The sequence below is a fragment of the Tenrec ecaudatus genome, chromosome 8 (assembly GCF_050624435.1).
Source record: "Tenrec ecaudatus isolate mTenEca1 chromosome 8, mTenEca1.hap1, whole genome shotgun sequence".
Lineage (NCBI taxonomy): Eukaryota > Metazoa > Chordata > Mammalia > Afrosoricida > Tenrecidae > Tenrec > Tenrec ecaudatus.
In genome coordinates this window covers 94659580-94682881 of record NC_134537.1, presented here as the reverse complement: position 1 = coordinate 94682881, position 23302 = coordinate 94659580, and the positions used below count along the sequence as shown (strand labels likewise).

At 47.9% G+C, this 23302-nt stretch overlaps 1 protein-coding gene across 1 annotated transcript in view; it reads left to right on the top strand.

The window, feature by feature from the left end:
* The window catches only part of CSGALNACT1 (chondroitin sulfate N-acetylgalactosaminyltransferase 1), a 217006-nt gene that overhangs the window by 154570 nt on the left and 39134 nt on the right, over positions 1-23302 (top strand). Inside the window, exon 4 of the mRNA XM_075556574.1 lies at positions 15440-15656. Coding sequence (XP_075412689.1) covers positions 15440-15656 — 217 coding nt within the window. The remainder of the gene's footprint in view (positions 1-15439; positions 15657-23302) is intronic.

Genomic DNA, 23302 nt, shown 5'->3' with positions numbered 1-23302 from the left:
AGGTTTACTCACCCCCTCTCCAGCCTGGGCCTCCTAATGTCTTCCTTTTTCCACGTTCTGGCCAAATCTTCAACCTCCTCCAGACTTCAACTCTCTAGACCAGGCCTGAAAAGCCTAGGTCTGTACAGCCGTCATCCTTTGTCTCCCCTGCTTGTGGTCTTCATGGAAGGACACAGAGGAAAGCCACCATGGGGGGATGCCGATGTCAGTGCAATTGATGGTCTTTAGCCCGGCTGCACCTTTATGCTGTTTTATAATTCGCTTTACACACCCTTGGGCCTCTGGATGGCATACATAGTCAAGGACCCAGCGACTCACAGAAATATTGGTGGTTTGCTGTATTAGTCTGGGTACTTTAGAGAAACAAATTCACAGAAACTCATGTATAAGAGAGAGTTCTACAGAAAGGCTAAGTGCACATCAAGAAAAATCCCAACTCAGTGCTGCCCAAGCCCACAAGTCCAACATTAACCCATATATCCAACACCCATCCACAAAGTCCTCCTCCATCTACAAAACAGATGCAACGATGCCGACTGCAGGAGGAAAGCCGAGCCAGTGAATGTATAAGCATCCCAGTGCTGGCAGGGGCCTCCACACGGCTGCTCCAGCACCCAGGGCTGCATTGGGGTAGGTCCATGTGGCTTCTCCTTGGGGCTGTCTTGCAGGAAGTCAGCCTTGAAAGCTGAAGCAAGGAATTGCTAAGGCAGCTGCACCTTGGTTCAACAATCACAAAATAAAAGACCCGAGAACTAGAAAGGTGAGGCTCACTGAGCCATTTATCCCTCTGCCCTTCAGTTAACCTCACCAGTGTGTATAGGCCAGGTTAGCATAGTAAACTAACTACCTCAATCCATCCCTGGCCAACTTGGCACTTGTACACAATTCTTTAGCCATATATAATTTCCGGACATTAATGAAATCACACTTATACTTATCATCAAACATCTATATCATACATATAAATGAAAACACACTGAGTCCATTTGTATCTGATATAAGTGAATAAGGTGACCATGATTTATTCACCATAATTTATTCACCATACATGAATAAGGTGACCAGATTTTAGCATTGGTAAAGCGGGACACCATTGATAAAACTCATATCCTGGCAAAATAGCCACATGGCAGCTGAAAACCACAGACCCTAACTTGTTGTGCATTCTTTCCAAAAATTGGGACTTTTTAAAAACACCGCGAGACACAGGAAAAATTGTTGAAAATCGGGACTGTACCGCCAAAAGTGGGACATCTGGTCGCCTTATACATGAACAAAGGAAAGATATGCAATAGGACATAAGAAGAAAATACACTGACAATCACAAACCTCACTTTTGTAACTGATCACGTGGTTGTAACTGATAGGTAGAACTACCTTCTTCTACTGCCCATTCTGTATTACCTTTGCCCTCAGCAAGCACCTCAGCTGGCTGTGGTTTTTTGACTGGTGGGGTGACCCAGACCTTCATTCCTGAGGGGTCCGGGTCATTATAAGGCCTGTCAGGATTGGGTTGCTATAATTTACCATTTACTTTAATAACAGAGCATGGTAGCACTAAGAGTCGGCCTATGGGATCTCCTGGATTCCAGGCATGTTCTACTTTACCTCCATTATGTAACACCAGTCCAATTTCTCCTGGTAATCAGGATCAGTCACACCACTTAGTACAGTGACACCCTTCCTGACCTGTTGATCCAAAGGCATGAGAAGCCCAAAGTGGCCAGGGGGCATTCTCAGCTGCCAGTACAGTGGAATCCATGCTGTGTTTCCAGGTGGAAGAGTTCCTTCCTTTGGAACCAGGACCTCCAGGCTTGAGGAACACAAGGTTGCTGAGATAGGAAGCAAAAATGCTGCAAGTGGATCACTAGGAGTAACAGTGAGTGATGCCACTCCAGCTTCCACCCCTTGGTTCCTGGACCCATGAATTCTGGCTATTGGAGACACAGCACCACATATTGGCCACTGGTTTAGAGCATATACAGCCTCCTGGAGAACATTGCCCCAGCCCCGCAAGTTGTTGCCACCTAGTTGGCGCCATAATTGTGTCTTTAGGAGCCCATTCCATCGTTCTATCAAGCCAGCAGCTTCAGGATGATAAGGAACATGATAGGACCAGTGGATTCCATGCAAATGGGCTCAGTGCCACACTGCATTTGCTGTGAAGTGAGTTCCCTGATCTGAAGCGATGCTATGTGGGATGCCATGCCGGTGGACGAGGCATTCTGTAAGTCCACGAATAGTAGTTTTGGCAGAAGCATCGCGTGCAGGGAAGGCAAATCCATCTCCAAAGTAGGTGTCTATTCCAGTAAGAATAAAATGCTGTCTCCTCCATGATGGAAGTGGTCCTATGTAATCAACCTGCCACCAAGTTGCTGGTTGATCTCCCCGAGGAATGGTCCCATATCTTGGACTTAATGTTGGTTTCTGTTGCTGGCAAATGGGGCACTCAGCAGTGGCAGTGGCTGTCAGCCTTGGTGAGTGAAAGTCCATGTTGCTGTGCCCATGCATAGCCTCCACCCCTGCCACCATGTCCACTTTGTACATGTGCCCATTGGGCGAGGACAGGGGTGGCAGAGGAAAGAGGAGGACCAGTCTCCACAGCGCGTGTCATCTTATCCACTTGATTATTAAAGCCCTCCTCTTCAGAGGTAATCCTTTGGTGAGCGTTCACGTCAGATACAATTAACTTTACTTTCTTGGCCCATTCAGAGAGGTCTATCCACATACCTATTCCCCACACCTCCTTCTCACCAATTTTCCAATCATGGTCCTTCCAATTCCCTGACCATCCAGCCAAGCCATTAGCCACAGGCCATCAATCAGTACACAGTCTCACATCTGGCCATTTTTCTTTATATGCAAACTGAACGGCCAGGTGCACTGCTCTAAGTTCTGCCCATTGGGAAGATTTCCCTTCGCCACTGTCCTTTAGGGAGATCCCAGAAAGGGGCTGTAGTGCTGCTGCTGTCCACTTACGAGCGGCACCTGCATATTGTGCAGAGCCGTCCGTAAACCAAGCATGACTTTTTTGGTCTTCAGTTAAAGTATGGTAAGGAACTCCCCCATACGTGTTTATCAGCCAGTGGATTTGTTTCTCTAAAGTACCCAGAGGAGTACATTTGCACTCACCTGGGGCACATTGGAAGAGAAGTCTGGCAGTCTGCTTCTGAAAGACGGGAGCCACTTCATACTCTATGAGGATGGTTCTACGCGGACACACCTGGAGTTGGCAGAAGTCGCAATGACGCCACGCCAGCAGGATTTACATCCTTAGTAAGCGCCATCTCCTGCTCTGGCCTGGCACTACCCCAGCCTGCCAGTCTGCGACTCCACACTTCGCTCCCTCACACGTAGCTGCTCCCATCCTCCTGCTTCACTGAGAACCTGTGGACGTTAGCCCTCGCAGGCTGGACTAGCTCCTTCCCCAAACTTGGACTAGCTGCATCCTTGCCTGTTTCTGAGGAAGAGGGACTCTTCCCTGTCCAAGACCAAGTCCTCCACCAGGGGGGAGGGGGGAACAACCATGCACCTTCCTGTCTCATTCTGACATCTCTTTCTCCATTTCTACCTGCCGCTTTCTCTCAGCATACGAAGGAGTTAAGCCTGTCCTATTAAGAACAAAATATTTAAAGAAAGCACTTAAATCTACAACTTCCTCCCATTCCCTCTCCTGAATAAATTCCCTTCTTAGCAGCCCCCAAACCTTTCTCCTTCCTGCCTTCCCTCCCTCCCTCCTTTCTGTGCAGTGTAGCAGCTGCTCACTAGGGTTGTAAAAACCAAGCTCCTGTCTTAGCTGCACCTGCCTTCTAGAAGGGGGAGCCGTAACCTAGCAGATAGGTAGGTGAACCTGTGTGATTGGAAGGAACCCTAAAACGGTGATATAAGAGGGGACCGAGAGGGACTGGGGTGGAATCGAGACCGAAGATGCAGAGGCAGGAAATGAAATGGAAGAAAACTTCATTGTGGCCACTTTTTCATTCACCAGCGAGTGAGGGGATGAAAGAAACGTCTGAAAGAGGGATTGAAAATTTGACCCGAGGATTTCTCCCCAGTGGGGCCAGAGAGCCTGTTTCAAGAACCAGCATCTTGAAGGTGAACTTCTAGCCTCCTTTGTTGCAGTTACTGGCCATCGGGTCAGGTCTGACTCGGCAAGCCCGCGTGCCACAGAGCCAACCCCCACCTGGTCCTGCGCCCTCCTGGGCATAATGGTTAAGATTGAGCCATTGTTGCAGACCCTGCGTCCACACATCTCTCCGAAGGCCTTCCTTTTTCTCTGCCCCTCTTCTTTCCCAAGCATGATGTCTTTTTCCAGGGCCTGGTCTCTCCTGATCAGAGGGTGAGATGAAGTCTCGCCGTCCTTGCTATCAAGGCGCACTCTGACTGTACTTCTTCCAAGACAGACTCGAAGGCCCTTTTAGCAGACCATGTCCATTTCTGTTCACCAGAGGCACCCACTGGTGGTCATATTTCATATAGCACATTTGATTGCATCGCACACTGTATTCTGCATATTATTATGTGTATTGCGTCACATACTATGTTTCCTTACAGATTTCTGCTCTCCCAGTGCTAACAAAAGAACACCGCACTGGTAAACAGTCGCTTAGGTGTCCGATGGCCTGCTGTGGTTATTTGGGATCTTTCTGGTTGCAGGTTCCTTCAGCCATGCGCTCTGCGCCTTAAAGTTTGATAAAGGCTAGGCTGACGTCCTGGCCTCTCCCTTCATTTGCATGCTCTTCCTGGCTGATCTGACTCACACCCAACTCACATGCAGGGACTGCCCAGCTCTCTGAGTCTTAAAAAAGCTTATTCTCTTGAGTTTTATCCTGCTCCTGTCACAGACACTCGCGGGCTTTGAGAAGCGTGGTAACACATTTCGATGACTTTGTGACTTGTCCAAAGCTTAATTCTGAACCCGTGTCCCACCAGTACCTGCCACCCCTTTCAGTTAGGGTTGTCAGTTCACACCAGGTGCCTCAGTCAGCCGTGATGGGGTCACCCTATGTCTCTCCCTCGCCCTCGCCTTCCCTCCTGGTGCCTAATCAAGCTCTCTCTGTTCTCCATCCCCTTTCCTTTCATCTCCACGGCCGCCTCCGTCAGACGTGGGTGTACCATGGTGACTCCTTCCTGATTGCTTTCCGGTCTCCTCACCCTGCTTTGCCCATCCTCCACGCTGTGGGGGCAGGAGGGACCTACAGGGGCCAGGCCTCCGTCCTGGGAGAGAACCCGAGGAGCTGCCCTGCTCTCCAGGGGAGAACTTTCACCTGGGCACAGGGCTTAGCACGCCTGCAGAATGTAGCTCTACCTGACTTTCCAGTGCCTTCTCCCACCTCACTCCCACACCTACTGTTTTTGCTTCCACTTTTGCTGAGCCACTTGAAATTTGCCAAACACAACATGCCTTGTTCCATTTTTATCCCCCCGCCCCCGCCCCATCATTGCTTCTGCTGTTCCTTCCTTCGAAGCCCCTCTCTGATTTTGTCATGATGGCAGAGACCTACTGAGTCACGAGCTTTAGTGAACCATCTGCTTGCAGTCTATCCAAACCCTCCACCAGGGGGAGACACCTCCTCTTCTGTTCCCTCACCTTATGGGGGCGCCCAGCTGGGTAGCTCACCTGCCGTCTTCCTGTCTACAATATGAATCCTCAGAGAAGAGTGATTCATCTTTACACCCCTGCTTTCCAACAAAATGTATGGCAAATAATAACCCCAAGGGAAAAAAATCAATCACAGCAGAGAAAATGAGGTCACTTGACCACCCTGTCCTGCAGGGCGGCCAGGAGTCAGGATTGACTTCATGGCTGTGAGTTTGGTTTGGGCTTTGATGAGGAATCTCTGTGGCGAGAAGGCGCCCCCCCCCCCGCCCCGCAGCATCAGAGCGCCCCCGCCCCAGGGTCCCTGGTGATGGTGTGCACACCCAGTCACTTCGTGAGGCAGCCGGTGGGTGGTTGCTGAACTGAGGAGGGGCCCTCCGTAAGCGAGGTTCTGAGAAATGACTGTAAACGAAGAACCAAGGATTGACTTTGCCTGCTTAGACCTAGGGCACGCACACGCACAGGCCGACCGTGTTATTCCTAAACGAGGGTACTGCTGATTAAGTGACAGACACGCTTAGTGGGAGTGGAAATGGGATGCACCTGGGTAAAGACCGGTCCAGAAGCTGCTATGAACTGCTGAACCGTGATGCAGAAGCCACCGCCAGCAGCCATTTCTGTAGCCCCGCAGACGGCAGAGAGCCTTAAAGGGGGTTTGTTCAGTAAGGCTTTTAAACACACTCCTGTGGTGTTATTTTAAATGAGGGAATTATTTACTACGTGGTATCTCAGCATTTGAAGTTCGTGGCAGTCTCAGTGGATCCCGTTTGCAAATTTCCCATATCTGCCGCTTTACCTAGAAGAGAGGAGGCAGCAGCTGGCACCGTCACGGGGTTTCCTTTGTCTTGCATGGTACGAGGATGAGATTGTCCATCCCGCAGCACATTCTAGATAGTGGAGCCCCAGGAAAGTGAAAATAAATACCATTTTGGTATAAAATCCCCAGGTATTGACCCGTTTTTCCTTTTGAATGGAGTAAGTGGAGTGTAACGACTCGACACTCCAGTTCATGCTCTTGCACTGACACCCTCAAAAGCAGTTTACATGAGTGGAGTCGTTTTTCAGTATTGTTCCACACATTTACACTTCTTCATTAAACATAATAATAAGAAGAATGCTCTGCCTTCTCCCTGTTGTCAGGAGGTACCCCGTCACTTTCTTGGGGGAGGGGTGGTTGTCGGCTTTTCTTTTCTGTTGGAGGTTGTTTTTCTTTTTTCTGTGTGCTCTTCTTCTTTTTATTCTTGTTGGAAACACCTCCCTTCTCTCTCCCCCACCCCAGTTAAAGTTTTTCCTCCCAGTCGACTCCCAGTGTCAAGTTTATTACTTTCACTCAATTTTGGACTGGAATACAGATACTGATATTTGACAACTATTAAGATTGTGAAGGATTAGGGTTAGGGTAAAAAAGATTTTTTTAAATTAAAACATATATATTGTGAAGGAAAAGATAGCCCTGGGATTTCTCTGTAGGTAAGCGAGCTGCGTATAAGGTGTCGTGGCATAACCTGTCTCTGGTTTAGCCTGACTTCTCAGCAGCATTTTTCGTGTTCTTGATTCTTTCCTTTGTCCTGCATAGCTAATGCTGCCAATGAAAAGTGGCCTCTAGGGAGCAAACTTGTGCTAAGGGTTGTCCCCAGCAAGCAGGCCAATTGTAACTTCTTTGGCTCTCAGTTTGCTCATCTCTAAAGTGGAAGGTTGGACTAGATCATCTTCAATGCCCTTTCAGGAACTCTGTATCCAAAAGATAGTGTAGAAAGTGGTGAGTTTAAAAGTTGTAAGATCCCAGCATCCAGAAGGTGGAATGGTGTGTTTGATTGGCTTCTCTAGAGAAGCAATATCAATGATCCTTGCATGTGTTGATATACAGAAAGTGGTTTAATATCAAGAAATAGGTTACTTAGCTGTAGAAGTAAGTCCAGATTGGTTTCAGTCAAGTTTCTCCTGACTTGTGTAGCTGTGGAAGCTGATAAACAGTCAACAGGATGATGAAGTAGAGGAACGCAGACACAGGCTGGTGGATGCAGAGGTAAGTGAATCTGAGGTCGGCCGAATGAATCCACCATTGATAGTCTGCTGGTGGCTCCTGGGAGCAGCAGACCACACAGCAGGAGAGTGATGAGCCAGATGCAGGACCCAGCTCCAGAAGAAGGTGAAGGGCCTAAAAGAATTTAGCTCTGCATAGATCTCTCCCTTATACAAAAGGCCCCACCCCCAAGTTGTTGTCTTCAGACTGAGACCTGAGTGATAGGTTGGGCTCCACACCCACCTTCAGCCAGGAATATCTAGTTGATATAGACTCTTAACCATCACATATAGTCGTGTTGGATTGACAATGTCATGGGAATCTTCCCAGAAGAGGGTCAGAGCCCTGCTGGCATAGTGGATTGATTACACATTGTGCTGCAAACCACAAGGCCAGCAGTTCAAAACCACCAACCACTCCATGGGAGAAAGATGAGTTGTTTTTTTTTACTCCTGTAAAGAGTTACAGTCTTGAAAACCCACAGGGCCAGTTCTGCCTTGTCCTGTAGGGTCACTAAGAGTTGGAATCAGCTTGATGGCAGTGAGTTTCATTTGGTTTGGTGCAAAAGGAGAAGGCATTCTGGATTGGTGGAGATGTGCATCTGTGGGAAAGCAGAGACCTTTGAGGGAAGAGCGGCTCAGATGCTCGTTATCAACCAGCTTGACTGGAGGCCAGATCCCATGCAGGGGAGGGACCAGACCTACAGTTCGAGTGGGAGACTGAGCTGGGGTGGGGTGTCAAGGGTCTCCCAGCCAGGAGCAGTGTTGGCACTCGTCTGTGTGAGCAGCGGGAGTGGTGGGCTTTTGAGTTTAGGAGGCTAACAGGGTTAGGGTGGTTCTGGGAGAAGGCAAAGGACCAAGGGATATGTGACTATAGGTTGCCCCTGGAGGCCAAGCCGTGTGCTGCCAAGTGCTGGCGGTCATACAGGTGTGAGGCACGGACTCTGTGGAGGAAGGCAGGAACAGGCAAACGTGGACCATGCTGGGGCACTCATGGGAACAGCCCCTGAGGGGCGGGCAGGACCATTGGTGAGGTTCCTCATGGTCACCACCTGTGCTCACTTACGTGGAGGGAGGAAAAGAAAATGGGAGGGTTGACACTTGTGCTTCAACGCCCTAACTCCCCAAATCCTAAGTTGAACACCCACCACTTATCTGCCAGTTTGCCATGCTGCAGTGTGTATGTGCTTGCTCGGATGCTGCAGCTCTATTCCTAGTATTTCAAATGCCAGCAGGGTTACCCCTGGCAGGCCGGTTTCAGTGGAGTTTCTTTCCAGACTGACAGGCTAGGAAGAAAAGACGGGTGATCTACTTCTAAAGATGAACCCACTCCAACCCCATGGATCTTAATAGAATGCCACGTGATACGGTGCTGGAAGATGAGGCCGTTAGGTTGGCACACACTCACAATAGCCAGTGGTTGGGAACACCCCAACCGTGGTACAGCTCATGTGGGACCGGGCCAGGCTTTGCGTGGTCTGTAGGCTTGCTATGCATCGGGCTGACTGGATAGCAGCTAACAGCAGCAGCCCAGCGGCAAGCAGAAAACAAGATAAGGGGAGCCCTGCACCCCGAGAGCTCCTGGTTTCTGAAATGAATAAACATTTTTTGGTAGCAGGCTGCTAAGCTGAATGTTATATATTCCTAGTGTACAACATAATATGGCAAATACTAACCATAAGGTGGAAAAATCATTCATGACAGAAATAATGAGGTGATTTGACAACCCTGTTCTATGGGGTGACTGTGAGTCAGAATTGACTTGATGGCCATGAGTTTGGTTTGGAGGTGTCCCCACCTAGTTGAGTTTTTTGGGGAGGGGGGCGGTCCTTGAGATTAAAAACTCTGTGGCACAGTGGTTAGTTTGAAACCACCTGCTGCCTTGCATGAGAAAGATGAGGCTTTCTACTCCACGAAAGAGTGACAGTCTCAGAAACCCACCGGGCTACTTCTCCCCTGTCCTTCAGGGCTGCTCTGAGTTAGCATTGACCCAATGGCCATGAGTTTGAGCCGTGAGTTTGTGAGCCGTGAGTTTGTGAGCCGTGAGTTTGTGAGCCGTGAGTTTGTGAGCTGGTGAGTGGGAGTTGGTGAGCAGGCACTGGGAAGGCTGCTCAGACTCTCAGGCAGGTTAGCACTTAGGAGAGAAAGAAGGAACAAAGATACACTCATACCACTTAGGCTAAGATTGAAGCCAGCTCCTTAGGTCCAATCGTTGATCTTTAATTCATTCCAAAAAAAACGATACTGTGTGTGGACAAACAACGCGTCAGTGTGTCGAAGCTGCTTTGTATTTGTCACTGTGTGTGCCAGCTTGAAAGCGATGACCACAAAGCCATTCCTACCTCACAGTGCTGCTGCCCTCTCTCGTGGTACCTTTCCATTCCCACCACAGAGACTCATGATGTGGAAGGAGCCCTGCAGGTCTGACCTCTGTGCTCAGGAAGACAGACTGAGAGAGCTTGCTGTGCGCGTGCTGTGAGGGTGGATAGGTGTGGGTGGCCATGGGTTGTCAAGAGAGCTTTGAAAACCTTATTTTAAGTGAATGGAATTTGGGGATTTAAAATCAGATTCTTGAGACCTGATTAAAATAACTAGCATAGGAGAACCATATGAAAAGCTGTTGTGATAACAGGGTCAAGGCTTATCTTGTGAGAAAGCAGCTAGCTTGGTGGCAAATGTAAGGTTAGCCTCAGGCTGATGACTTGAGCTTTCTGATAGGAAGGATTGCTACACCTGGAAACTGCTAAGAAAGGGCGAGGTGAGATGGTACCTTTCACTGATGGTACAAATTCCACAAACCGGCCAGCCACACCCACTGCCATCAAGTTGTTTGTGACTCAGAGAGAGCCTTTAGGACAGAGTAGAAGTGCCCCCTGGGATTTTCAAAGCTGTAAATCTTTATGCCCTCATCTTTCTTGTGCAGAGAGACTAGGGAGTTTGAACTGCTGACCTTGCTGTTAACAGCCAAATGCTTAGCCCACAGCACTACTAGGGTCCCTTATCCACCACCACCAAGGCAGCTGTCCTTATATGTGGTAAGAGCATTGTTAATAAGAATCATTTCTACCTATATATCCAACTCTGTGAATTTAGATCTTCAAGTTAACACTTCTTATCCTGCTACTGAGAAACAAAGTCACTCGGTTTAAAAACCAGGGTCTCCAGCCCAGATCCATTTTTATCCGCATGGGAACCAGTCAGCAGCCGTCTCTGCCTTTGAGGCTGTGGTGGGAAGGAACGCTTGATGAAAGACGCTGGCTCACGGAAGCTGCAGAAGGCCCGGCCGCCTGCCCAGACTGGTGTTCAGTTGTGCGGCTCACACCCTGACCCTGAATATGGTTCCTTTCCAACTCTGTGCCACCTGGTTTCACTCCGGGGACTTAATGGTTAGACCCCGCTGCGCTAGAGAACATGAGAACTGGGGACAAGTCTGTTCCCTCCATGGGCACTAATTGCCTGGGAGAATGAGCAGGCTTTGAAGGGAGCCACTTGCCATTTTCAAAGACGGCCCTTGGAGCTTCCTAGGAGATGAATCTTCTCCTTTCTTCCATGACTGGCCCCCTGCAGAGTCGCTAAATTTTTTAGCAAAGTGAGTTCCGTTTCCCTGGAAGACCATGGTCTTTGAGAGCAATTGAGCAGTGTGCTCCAATGCCCAAGGATATGAGGAGCACTTCAGAAGAGAAACTGGCCCCTCCAACTCTGTGTCCAGGGTCTTCAATCATTTCTATTCACTGTCAGTGGGTTGTACGTTTTGAACATTCAGTGGGGTCTGCACGACAGCTGCGAGAAATGAGACTACCTTGAAACTGCAGTACCAAATTCCTCAAGGAGATCCAAACTTCAGACAGGATTAGGGAGGCGATGAAAGCGGGGCTGTAGGAGAAAGCAGCATCCTGGTGGCATGGCAGTTAAGCCCTTTGCTGCCCGTTTGTGCCCACCCAGAGGCTCTATAGAAAGAAGGTCTGGTGGCTGCTTCCACAAAGAGCACGGCCAAGAGGACTTTATGGGCAGTGATTCCCCATCCCACGAGGCCACTATGCGACAGAGGAATTTGTTGCTGCAGTATTAGGAGACCAGAGATACTGGGGAAACTTGGAGCTGAGATGTCCCCGGATTCTCTGGGATGCTCTTGAGAGAGTAGCTGAAATTCTGAGATCATGGCAATGACCTGACACACCAGCACCTTGTTGGATTTTAAGTCACCGTGACCTGGGGTGGCACATAGTTCAACGAGAGGGAAGTGCACTTCTCTTTAGCTTCTCTGCAGTGCTCCATGCTGCTGCAGAAGTAGGGGGTAACGATGGTGACAGTTGGCATGTCATGAGGGTTTACTGTGTACGATTCGCGGTTCCACTCCCTTTACATCTATGCATCTACTCCTCACACGAACTTGTAGGGAACGAGACACAGAACGTGTGAGGTACCCAGGATTGGAGCCCAAGCAGTCTGGCTCCAGCGTCCACGCTCTCAAGCCCCGAGCTGTGCTGCTGCTCACAGGCAGGAAGCTCTGCGACTAAGGAAGGTGTGTGTGCCAGCCGCTGTGCTGGGTACCTCACCCGTGTCTGCTTTAATGCTCAGACAAGCTTCCTGAGGGCCCCTAGCCCGTGTGACTTGCTGGCTGTGAGCCAGCCCCTAACCATAAAGGCATTGCCATCAAGTCGACCCAGAGGACAAGGTAGACCTGCCCTGTGGGCTTCCGAGACTGCCGCTCTTTAGGGCAATTCTAGCTCGTCTTTCTCCGGAGGGGCCGCTGGTGGTGTCAAACTGCCGTCCTGATGGTTAGCAGCCTGATGCATAACCACCACGCCACCAGGGCCCAAATATCATAGCGGCTATGTATCTAACATGGCTGTATCTGTTTTGTTTTGTTTTTAATCATTTTATCGGGGGCTCTTACGGCTCTTATCACAATCCATCCATCCATTGTGTCAAGCACATTTGAATATATGTTGCCATCATCATTTTCAAAACATTTCCTTTCTACTTGAGCTCTTGGTATCAGTTCATTTTCACACACACCCCACCTTCCCACCCTCATGAACCCTTGATACTTTATATATTTTTTTCATGTCTTACACCAACCACTGTCACCCTTCACCCACTTTTCTGTTGTCTGCCCCCCTGGGAGGGAGTTATATATAAACCATGATTGGCTCCCCCTTTCTTCCCCTACCTTCCCCTTCCCCTCCTGGTATTACTACTCTCATTACTGGTCCTGAGGGGTTTAATCTGTCCTGGATCCCCTTTGTTTCGAGCTTTTATCTACACCAGTGCACATCCCCTGGTCTAGCAGGATTTGTAAGGTAGAATTTGGATCATGATAGGAGTGGGGTGGAGGGAGGGCAGGGGGAGAGGAAGCATTTAAGAACTAGAGGAATGTTGTTTGTTTCATTGGTGCTATACTGCACCCTGACTGGCTGGTCTCCTCCCCGTGACCATTCTGTAAGGGGATGCCCAATTGCCTACAGATGGGCTTTGGGTCTCCACTCTGCACTCCTCCTCATTCACATTGATATGACTTTTTGTTCTGGGTCTTTGATGCCTGATCCCATCGACACCTAGTGATCACATAGGCTGGGGTGCTTCTTCCATGTGGGCTTTGTTGCTTCTCTGCTAGATGACCACTTGTTTATCTTCAAGCCTTTAAGACCCCAGTTGCTATATCTTTGGATAGCCGGCACCGTCATCTTTCTTTACCACATTTGCTTACGCACCCTTTCTGTCTTCACTGATCCTGTCGGAAAGGTGAACATCACATAATTCTGGGTTATTAGAACAAAGTGTTCTTGCATTGAGGGAGTACTTGAGTAGAGACCCAATGTCCATCTGCTGCCTGAATACTTAACATATAAATATATATACATAGATCTATTTTCCTATTGTTATATATAAACATATTTACATATGCACATGCCTATATTTAGACCTCTATAAATGTCCTTTGCCTCCTACTTCTTTCCTTTATTTCCTTTTACTTTCCTCTTGTCCCACTATCATGTTTGGCCTTCATTCAGGTTTCAGCATTGGCTAAATTGCCCTTGATCAAGTTCCCCCAGGCATCCTATGCCCTCCTCACCATCAATTTTATATCACTGTTGTTCCCTTGTCCCTAAGTTTGTTGACATCCCCTCTCCTTTCCCCTGCCTCCACCTCTCCTGTGTTCCCCCAGGATCATTGGTCCTATTGTTTTCTCCTCTGGATTGTTTATCCTGCCTATCTTATCTAGATAGACATACAGAGACAATAAAGAAGCATGAAAACAAGACAGAGCAAAACAAAAGAAAACAAAACAACAAAACCAACGACAAAAACACAAAGGCCTGTAAATAGTTCCAGGTCTGTTTGTTGGCCTTTAGGAGTGTTTTCTGGTAGAGCCTGATGGGGTGCCACGCCCTGGCCCCAAAGTCTATTTTTGGTGTTCCCTGGGGACTTCATTGCTTTGCTCCCCTGGCTGCTCTTTTGCATGCCCTTAGTGTTTCACCCCAGTGTAGTGGGGTCAGATAGGCACAATTCCCACACTGTTCCTTGTGTGGTCCCTCGTAGTGATATGGGTCAGTGAGGGACATCCTGTCTTGTGGTGGGGCGGGCCCTATGGTCCTCACAGTGCACTGACTGTTCTGAGCAGGAATATTGTCCACTCTCTCTCCTTCCCTCTTTGTTTGCTCCTGTGTGCTCTGATCTCTCCCTGAGCTGTAGCTTCAGTGCTGTCTTCTGCAGTGTACTCTTCTGGGGGTGGGGTGGGGATTGTCCACGTCGTTGGGATGAGGGTCATCACCGCAGACCTTTCTATTGGTATGTTGCATTCACGTTTCGGTGTACCGGGGTGAAGTCTGGTCCCTCTCTCCCTCTCCTGTGGAGATACAAACAGCACCCTCCCCTTGGGTGGGGTTGTGGGACATGGCTGCAGCTCAAAGAATTTTAGTACACCTGTTAACAATTCCCTAAGTACTCACTCAATGCTACTGCGGGAAATTTGGGTAATTAGCATCACTGTAAGAGCCCCTGCAGTCCCACCCGACATCAGTCAGTGTTATTTTGGTTTCGCTCTTTCTAGGCCTTTTTCAAATGGTGCTCTTGGGTCGCTGGGTGGTGCAAATGTTACACAAGCCCACGCTGCTAACGGAAAGGTTGGAAACTCAAGTCCAAGTCCACCAGAGGCACCTCAAGAGAGGAGCTTCAAGGCCCCCCGGGGGTGGAGGTGGGGGGGGGCGGGGCGACAAACCAGCCATTGGAAAGCCCTACAGAGGAGGGCTTCTTCAGCTCTTCCTACCTGCCACGCCTTTGCACCTGGGAAATTCCCCACGCAGGTGTAGCGCTGCCAGAGACCGCCTCGGCTCCATGGCGTGTTTGACTCTGAAGGGGTGCCTGGGCTTTGCGATTTCAAAAGCCTTTCGCTGTTGCCAACTTCTGCAGAACCCCATGTTTCGTTCTGTGGTCCCATGTGGGGTCAAGGCCCACAGGGTGAGAAGCTTTGCCCTTGAGCATTTCTGCTGTGGTGCGCAGGGAGCCAGACTGTGTGTGTGTGTGTTACAATTTTGTACCCAACATCCAAACCTCTTTCCTTGTTTTTATGAAATCTTCATAACTTTTTTATGTTTTTTTAAAAGTTGATGGCAGTTTGATTTCATTGGGAAATTTTAATTGGGATAATCTTGAATCCTTTTATAGTTGTTTGATGTATCTTAATGTTCTTCTCTTTTGAATAAAAGCATGTTGTGCCACATTTTTGCTCTTAAAAAAAAAAAAAGTACACCCAGCAGCCACGGTTGATTTTTTGTTTTTTTCCCTAACCATCTTCCCTTGTTTCTCCGTTCACAGGGATCTACCGAACAGAGCGAGATAAGGGCACTTTGTATGAGCTTACGTTCAAAGGGGACCAGAAACACGAGTTCAAACGGCTGGTCTTGTTTCGGCCGTTTGGCCCGATCATGACAGTGAAAAAAGAAAAACTGAACATGGCCAACACGCTCATCAACATCATCGTGCCACTGGCAAGAAGGGTGGACAAGTTCCGGCAGTTCATGCAGAATTTCAGGTGTGTGCGTCTGCGCGTGCTTATCGTCCTCGGTGTGGTGTGTGTTGGAGCACACTATCGTTTCCCTCACTTCCCCTGCCAAGGACAAAGGCTCCTTTCTCTTCTTGTTCGAATCTGTGATTTTTTTGTCCTTGAATGTTGATTGTGTGTATTTGCCTTTCCCTCCATCAGTTAGAAAACGCCTGGAGAGCTTATTTACCTTCAGAAGTAAATGATCAAGGACAGGTTATTCATCAAATCTACCAGGATGGCCCAATGCCTGTTGGCGGTCACATTTTGGTGGTCTCCAAGTGGTTCCAACAGTGCAACACCCCACTACCGGCCCTGAGGCTGCTGGTTTGTATCCACCTGGAGGTACCTCAGAGAACGTGCTTGTGAGCCATATCTATGGTCCTGGACTTGAAAACCACATGGAGCAGTTCTGCTCTGGACATGGAGGACCTGCACGAATTGGAGCTGACTCAATAGCAACTCCTTTTTATGTTGTTAGGGTTTGGTTCAGCTCTGAAGGAAGCTGGAGCTGGGCTGTAGCATCAGGGGTATGGTCTCTCCCTCAAACTCTCAAAGGCATGCGGGGTTCTGGGTCTTTAGAAGCAGCAAGGAGCTGGCTAGTGACAGCCCACATGAACGATGGCCTGTTCTTGAGGAGACTCTTGCTCAGCTGAAGTTCATGATTCCCTCCAGCTGCAGGGATGGATTGGATGGGGATTGATTCTAATCTACATCATCTGAGAGACTAAACCTAAATTTATCCCCAGTAGCGTCCCAGAAGTCATTTCTGTAGCTACTCGGGAATGAAAGTCTACGTGGGATTCCATCTTCGGATTCAGCCTGGAAAGTTTTCTATGCGCGCCTCTCCGTTCTTCGTGGTGTGGTGACACAGCATCCAAGGTTAACGTTCACATGCTGGTCAGGTTCGCTGGTCTGTTTTAAAGGCTCTCTGCCTTTCAAGCTCTGTCTACTAATAGATAGTAATAGGTCAAACTTGTAATCTTTCATCATAGAATTCGTATTATTGAAAGCCAGTCATGCTCAATAGAAGGATGTGACTGACATTCTCAACACACTTTAAAATATATTCTTGCTATTAGAAGCCGTTAGTTGGTTCTGGTCACTGCGGGGTCTGGCACCCTCCTCACAGCCATTGTTAGGATTGAGCCCATGGTTTCTGTCATTGCCTCAATGACATCATGGAGAGGCTTCTTTTCACAGCCCTCTCCTCCCGTACAGACGTACAGTCTCAGAAACCCACAGGCGCAGTTCTACCCTGTCCTCTAGGGTCACTCTGAGTTGCCATCCACTCAATGGCAGGGAGAGCTACTGACCAGACAGGGTGTCCTTTTCCAGGGACTGGTCTCTCCTGTAACATCTTCAATGTACGTGAGACAAAGTCTCTCCGTCCTTGCTTCCAAAGAGCACTCTGGCTCTACTTCTTCCAAGACAGATTCATTTGTTCATTAGGCAGTTCATGGTACTTTTTTTCTTTTTTAGAATTTTTTTTGTTGGGGGCTCTTACAGCTCTTATAACAATCCATACATCAGTGGTATCAAGCACATTTGTACATATGTTTCCATCATCCTTTTCAAAACTTTTTCGTTATGCTTGAACCCTTGGTGTCAGCTCATTTCCCCCCTACCCCTTACCTTCTGAACCCTTGATAAATTATACATTATGATTGTTTTCATATTTTACACCATCTGCTGTCTCCCTTCAGCCATGTTTCTGTTGTTCATCCCCCTTGCTGGGTGGAGATGGGGTGGGGGGAGGGGTTAGTACGTCCATCCATGTGATCAGTTACCCCTTCTCTCCTCACCTCCCCCCTACCCTCATGGTATCGCTACTCCCATTACTGTTCCTTGGGGGTTTATTTGTCCTGGGTTCCATGTGTCAAGAGCTCTTGTCTGTACCAATGTACATGCTCCAGTCTAGCCGGGTTTGTAAGATAGAACTGATAGGGGGAGGGAGGAAGCATTAAAGAACTAGAGGAATGTTGTGTGTTTCCTCCGTGTTACACTGCACCCTGACTGGCCCCTTCTGTGAGGGGATGTCCAATTGTCTGCACATGGGCTTTAAGTCTCCACTCTGACCCCCCTTATTCGCATTGATAGGATTTTTTGTTTGGATCTTCTGATGCCTGATATCTGATCTCGCCGACGCCTCATGATCACAAACGCTGGTGTTCTTCTGTGTGGGCTTTGTTGCTTCCCTGCTACATGGCCGCTCTCAGTGTTCTTAACCAGCACCACGACTCAAGTGTCCAACGTTCACATGAATATGAGACAATCAAAAACACAATGGGTAACTATAGGAAGGACAAAGCTTTTTGTTAATAATATTACATTTAGAATCAAATAATCCTACAAAAGACTTTTCAGGTCATATAGTTTAATCCCCGCTTAATTCAGAATCCCTCTATAGCAGCGGTTCTCAACCTGGTGGGGCTTGACTTGTTTGCGGGTTGAATGATCCTTTCACAGGGGTCACCTAAGACCATCAGAAAACACATTACAATTTACATGATGATTCATAGCAGTAGCAAAATGACAGTTATGAAGTAGCAATGAAAATAATTTTATGGTTGGGGGATCACCACAACATGAGGAACTGTGTGAAAGGATCATGGTATTAGGAAGGTTGAGAACCACTGCTCTATGACATTCCTGGCAGATGGCATTCAAGATAGTGTGGGTGTACCAGGTTGAATAACTCAAGTTGCAATGTTCTGTATTGTTTAGACCAGAAGTCTGCCTCCTTGTCCTTTCTACCTATACCTTGGACTGTCTAGCCTCTGGAAAAATACTGAACAAGTCTGTTTCCTCTCAAACATCATAGGCGCCCTGGTGGCGGAGTGGTTACAAGTTGGGCTGCTAACCATGAGACCGGCAGTTTGAAAACACTAGCTGCTCTGTTGGGGCAAGATGAGGCCCCTGTAAAATAGATACTTAATATGGTATTGCTCTATCTCTTGATTATTATAACCATTTCAATGAATCCTAAAAATTATTTTTGTTTACAAAAAATAAAAATTTATTAAAACTGTATTTATAAAGGTAAATGAGCAAAGACTCAATTAACGATGTAGAGAAGGGGATAGATGTACCAACCGATCAAAAAGAACCAGGACTGAACTTCTCAGAAGACAAGGAAAAGGGAAAAAGAAAGGAAGAAAGAAAAAAAAAAAAGACGGACTTACTTCAGCCTTTAATATTGGAGGAACAGAAGCCCGCATGACTTGGGTGAAAAAAGCTTTGTCCTAGTACTGGGTCCTTGGACTCATGATAGATACGAGACAATAGACACAAAATGAATGGAGTTCCTAGGACTTACCAAAGAGACTGGAAGCTAAAGCTTTATTCCTGTCATCTCCCTGAGCCGGAACAGTTACCCACTGGCCCCTCATGCACATTACCCAGTATGGACCACTCTGAAGCTCACGCACTGCCATCGGTCGGCTCCGACTCATAGTGACCCTAGAGGACAGGGTAGAACTGTCCCTGAAATTGGAAATATTTAAGGGAGTAGAAAGCCTCGTCTTTCTCCCTCAGAGCTGATGGTGGTCTCCAACTGCTGACCTTGCAGTTAGCAGCCGAACACGTCACCCACTATACCACCAGGTCTCCTGTGAATCAGTCTGCAGCTCTACACAGGAGACTTGGTGGCACTGGGCGTTCATTTGAGCTGGTAACTAGAAGTGGTTTGGTGATTTAACCCACCAGCTGCTCCGAAGGCAAAAGATAAACCTCTCTGTTACTGTAGACACGTAAGCTTTGGCAATTCCATCAAAGCCAACTTAAACCCACTGCTAGTGAATTGATTCTGACTCATGGTGGCCCCGTGCAGGGTTTCCAGGGCTGTACATCTTCATGGCTTCAGACAGACCCATTTTTTTCCCTGAAAAGAAGCTGGTAAGGTTTGTCCACCAACATTGCCGGTAGCAACCCACCTGACAGTGCTACCCCCTGGGTAGTTAGTTGTAAACCCTCTGGGGCAGTTCTGTGGTGCCCTGTAGGGCTCTAGGTGTCAGAGCCCGCTACAGAGCTGGTCTGCGTTCCCCACTGCCGTCATTCCCTTCGTGTTTTGGGGAGCAGTCTGCCTTTGTGGGTGCTGCAGGTGCTTTTCCCCTAGTTGGCATCGCCTGGTGTGTTTGTAGGAGCCTACAGGCTCCGCATGCGTTTCCCTCTGCCGTAAGTGCTGCGTCTCCTGAACTCCATCGTGAGGATGACTGTATCAGAGCGGGAACCAGAGTATGAGTTCAGTGGCCTCTCCGTTAGGGCACCCAGGAGAGTTGGCTTCAAATGCCCTTCCTGTTTTGATTAGTTTCCCCTTTGGAATGCTGACCTGACCCTGTGTGCTCTTCTTCTTCCTCCTTTTTCCCCCTTTAATCCCTTCATTTTGCCTTTGGACCATTCTCACATTTCGGTCTGGTTTTTTTGTTTTGTTTATTTTTTTGCCAGCTTACTTTTCCTTAGTGTCCAAGTTATTGATTTTAACTCGTCTATTAAATTTCATTGTGATTGCTCACTGGGGCTGCTAACTGCAAGGTCAGCAGTTGCTTTAAGGGACAAAGATGAGCTTTCTACTCCTGCAAAGAGTAGAGTCTCAGAAGCCCACAGGGGCAGCTCTACCCTGTCCCAAAGAGTCACCATGCGTTGGAATCAAATTTATAGCCATCAGCTTGGTTTTGTGGTTTATGGTTTCACTATGTAGTTAATTTGTGGCCACGGGAAGAGACGCATGTTAAATTGCTATAGATATTTTTCTTTGAGTCTTTATTTATAAGCTACTCCTATAAAAAATAACAAAGTGGTTTTAATAAGCCAGTCCCAATTTTCAAAAACTTCTCAAATCAATTCGAGTGTATTTTAGTTTTATTTTGACTCCTTCCAGCTGCCCTGGGGGCTCTTTGTCATGATGCTATGTTCCTCCTCGGATTTTCCCAGATCTTTCTGTTTGTTCTCCTTTGTTTTCTCCTCCCAACTCATCCCACATTCCTCTCCGGATATTTGTGACCGTTTCACGCAGTCAGTCCTCAGGATACACCTGTCTGACTTGTGGATGGCTTCGTCACTCACTCACTGCCTGTCTGTCCGGTAGGACAGGATGGAGTTGCCCCTGTGAATTTCCCAGACTGTAACTCTTTAGGGGAACAGCCTCTTCTCACTCCCTCGGAGTGACGGGTTTCAAACTGCTGACCTTGCAGTGAGCAGTCCAACCACGGTGCCCGCAAGACTTGCACTTGCCCTTTAATGTTGTGCAAATTTTCCCTGACTTTGGAACAATTGAACCATTCCTCCTCAGAACAAAGCCTTGATCTCATTTACCTTTACTTGCTACCCATATTGCTTTTAAATCATTATGAAAGCCTTAAAATCTGGTCTTGTGCTAATCAAAATCAAGCCAAACCCTCTGTGCTGGAGATGATTGTGACTCATAATGAGCTATCTAGTGTAAGGTTTCGGAGCCTGCAAACCTTTGTGAGAGCAGGTAGCCTCATCTTGCTGGGTTTGATGGTGGGTTTGAACCACTGACTGACTTCACGGTTAGTAGGCCGACCATGTGCCCAACAGGGCTACCAGGACCCCTCTCTTGCACCAAAGTAAAACCAAATATGAACCACACACACCTGCTCCTGTTTAATCTATACATTCAACTTAGAGACCCTTGGGAAGAGATCCTGCTTGTCAGCTAGAGACTGCCTCGATTGGAGAAGTCATCTATTTGAATTCCTAAAGCAATTTTCTTTTATGGCTTTGGGGCTTCGACCAAACAGTTCTGGAAAACTTTATGTTTTTTAAAGTAGCGATTGCAGAATGGGATTGAAATAAGCCTTCTACATGTGGCTCGGCTGGCACGGGAACAGAAAGGCCTCCGGCCATCAGATGTGGGCGGTGCCAGACAGGTTGCTGCCTCTCTCTGTTTCTCCTGGCCTCCTCTATGGCACCTGAGCCCCGCTTTTTCTCCCTTGAGCCATTTATTTTTTCTCCTGACGCCATTTCACCAAAAGAGTTTTATGGTTTCAGAGGACTAATCTTATATTATCCACCTTATTTGACTAAACATTTCCAATTTGGGCCCTCATAGAAATGCTTTCTTCTTCCATTTGAGCCACATATTTCCACAGATTATATAGAAATTTCTTCCCGAAAGTAGAAAATCGCCCCTGGAAAATGATCTGATTTTCAGTGTTGAAATAGCCTGCTGGGAAAGTAGGTCCCCACCTGCTCCGTGTCCAGTCAAAGCATCAAGGACAAACAAAATCTTACTGCCATTGAGTCAGTTCTGACGCATGGCAACCCTACAGGGACAGGGCAGAACTGTGGGTTTCTGAGACTGAAATCCTTTACACTAAGGGGAAGCCTCTTCTTTCTCCCTCAGAGCGACTGGTGGTTTCACACTGCTAACCTTGTGGGTGATTGCCCAACATGCAATCATGACACCGCCCCGGGGTCTCCTAGAATCAGGGAAGTTTGTGTTTATTCAACTTGGGGAAAGAGAAAACCGCCAGACCAAGAGGAGAATGCTGTTTTTGCAAAGCCAGATTTCCAAAGGTTCCCATCTCCTCTCCACCGTAGTGCCTGTTTCTCATCTCCCATCTCTTTGTGACTGAGCATTTTTCTTCCTATTGCCATTACAGGTGTAAGACATTTGGGGGACTGCTAGGTTGTTATGTATCATTTCATTGTATAGGGACTCTTAGTGTCTAAGTGGGTTTTCTTCTCATACCTGATACATGTGAGGAGAAAATGGTCTTAGGAAATTACAGTGATGGGACTTCCTTACATCTGTGCCTCTTCTCAGTCGTGAAAGTCCTGTCTCTTCTCTACCTGTGTGGAGTCTGCTCACCTAGCAAGAGTCGCCTGAAATCGGCTTCCTTGTTGGAAGTTTCCAGTCTCGCCTCGACACCCCCTGTGCCTCATTTACTGCATTCAGTCCCCCCTGCTTCATCAGGCAGCTGGTCAGCACTCCAGTCTGTGCAGTAAGCAGAACTGTAAGGCCCCGAGGCTGGTAGGGAGGCCAGGCCGGTGTTCCCAGGATGGTGGGGTTTCCTAGGATGTGGGACACTGAAATGTGGGGATGAGTAAAATTAAGAGGATCCCAGACAAACCTGGGTGGGCAGCCCCCCTACTGGGGACATATGAAGGGCGGTCAGAAAGTATTGCTACTAGAGTTTTACTTCCCACACATAGGGGGTTGTATGCTGACCAAAACGTGTTTACCCATGTCAGTGTGGTCAGTGAATTAATGCGGACTTCTTTTGTTTCAGTAATAGTACTTAACTTAAGTTTCATTGCAGTGTCTTAAAAAAAAATTAAAACAGAAGGTCCTACCAAGACAGTGGTTTGAGGGGTGTTGACCTGCTGAGCCAGTTAAATTCAGCTCATAATGGTTAGGGGACTGTAAGGGGTAATCTGGATAGATTTTCTTGAAGGGCACTGGGATATTATGAAGAAGTTTTAAGAAAATGGAGAAACAAAGAAAACATCAGGAAAAGTACACCAAGAAACAATGCATCGGCTCATTCTTTGAGAGGGGAGGAAGTGCTCTCCTAAGGGAATTTTGTTGGGAAGCCCGACCCCATTCGCCCTAAGTCCCTGATCTTGCGCCTTCAGGCCGCGCTCTGTTCTTCAAAGGCCGAGAACATTGG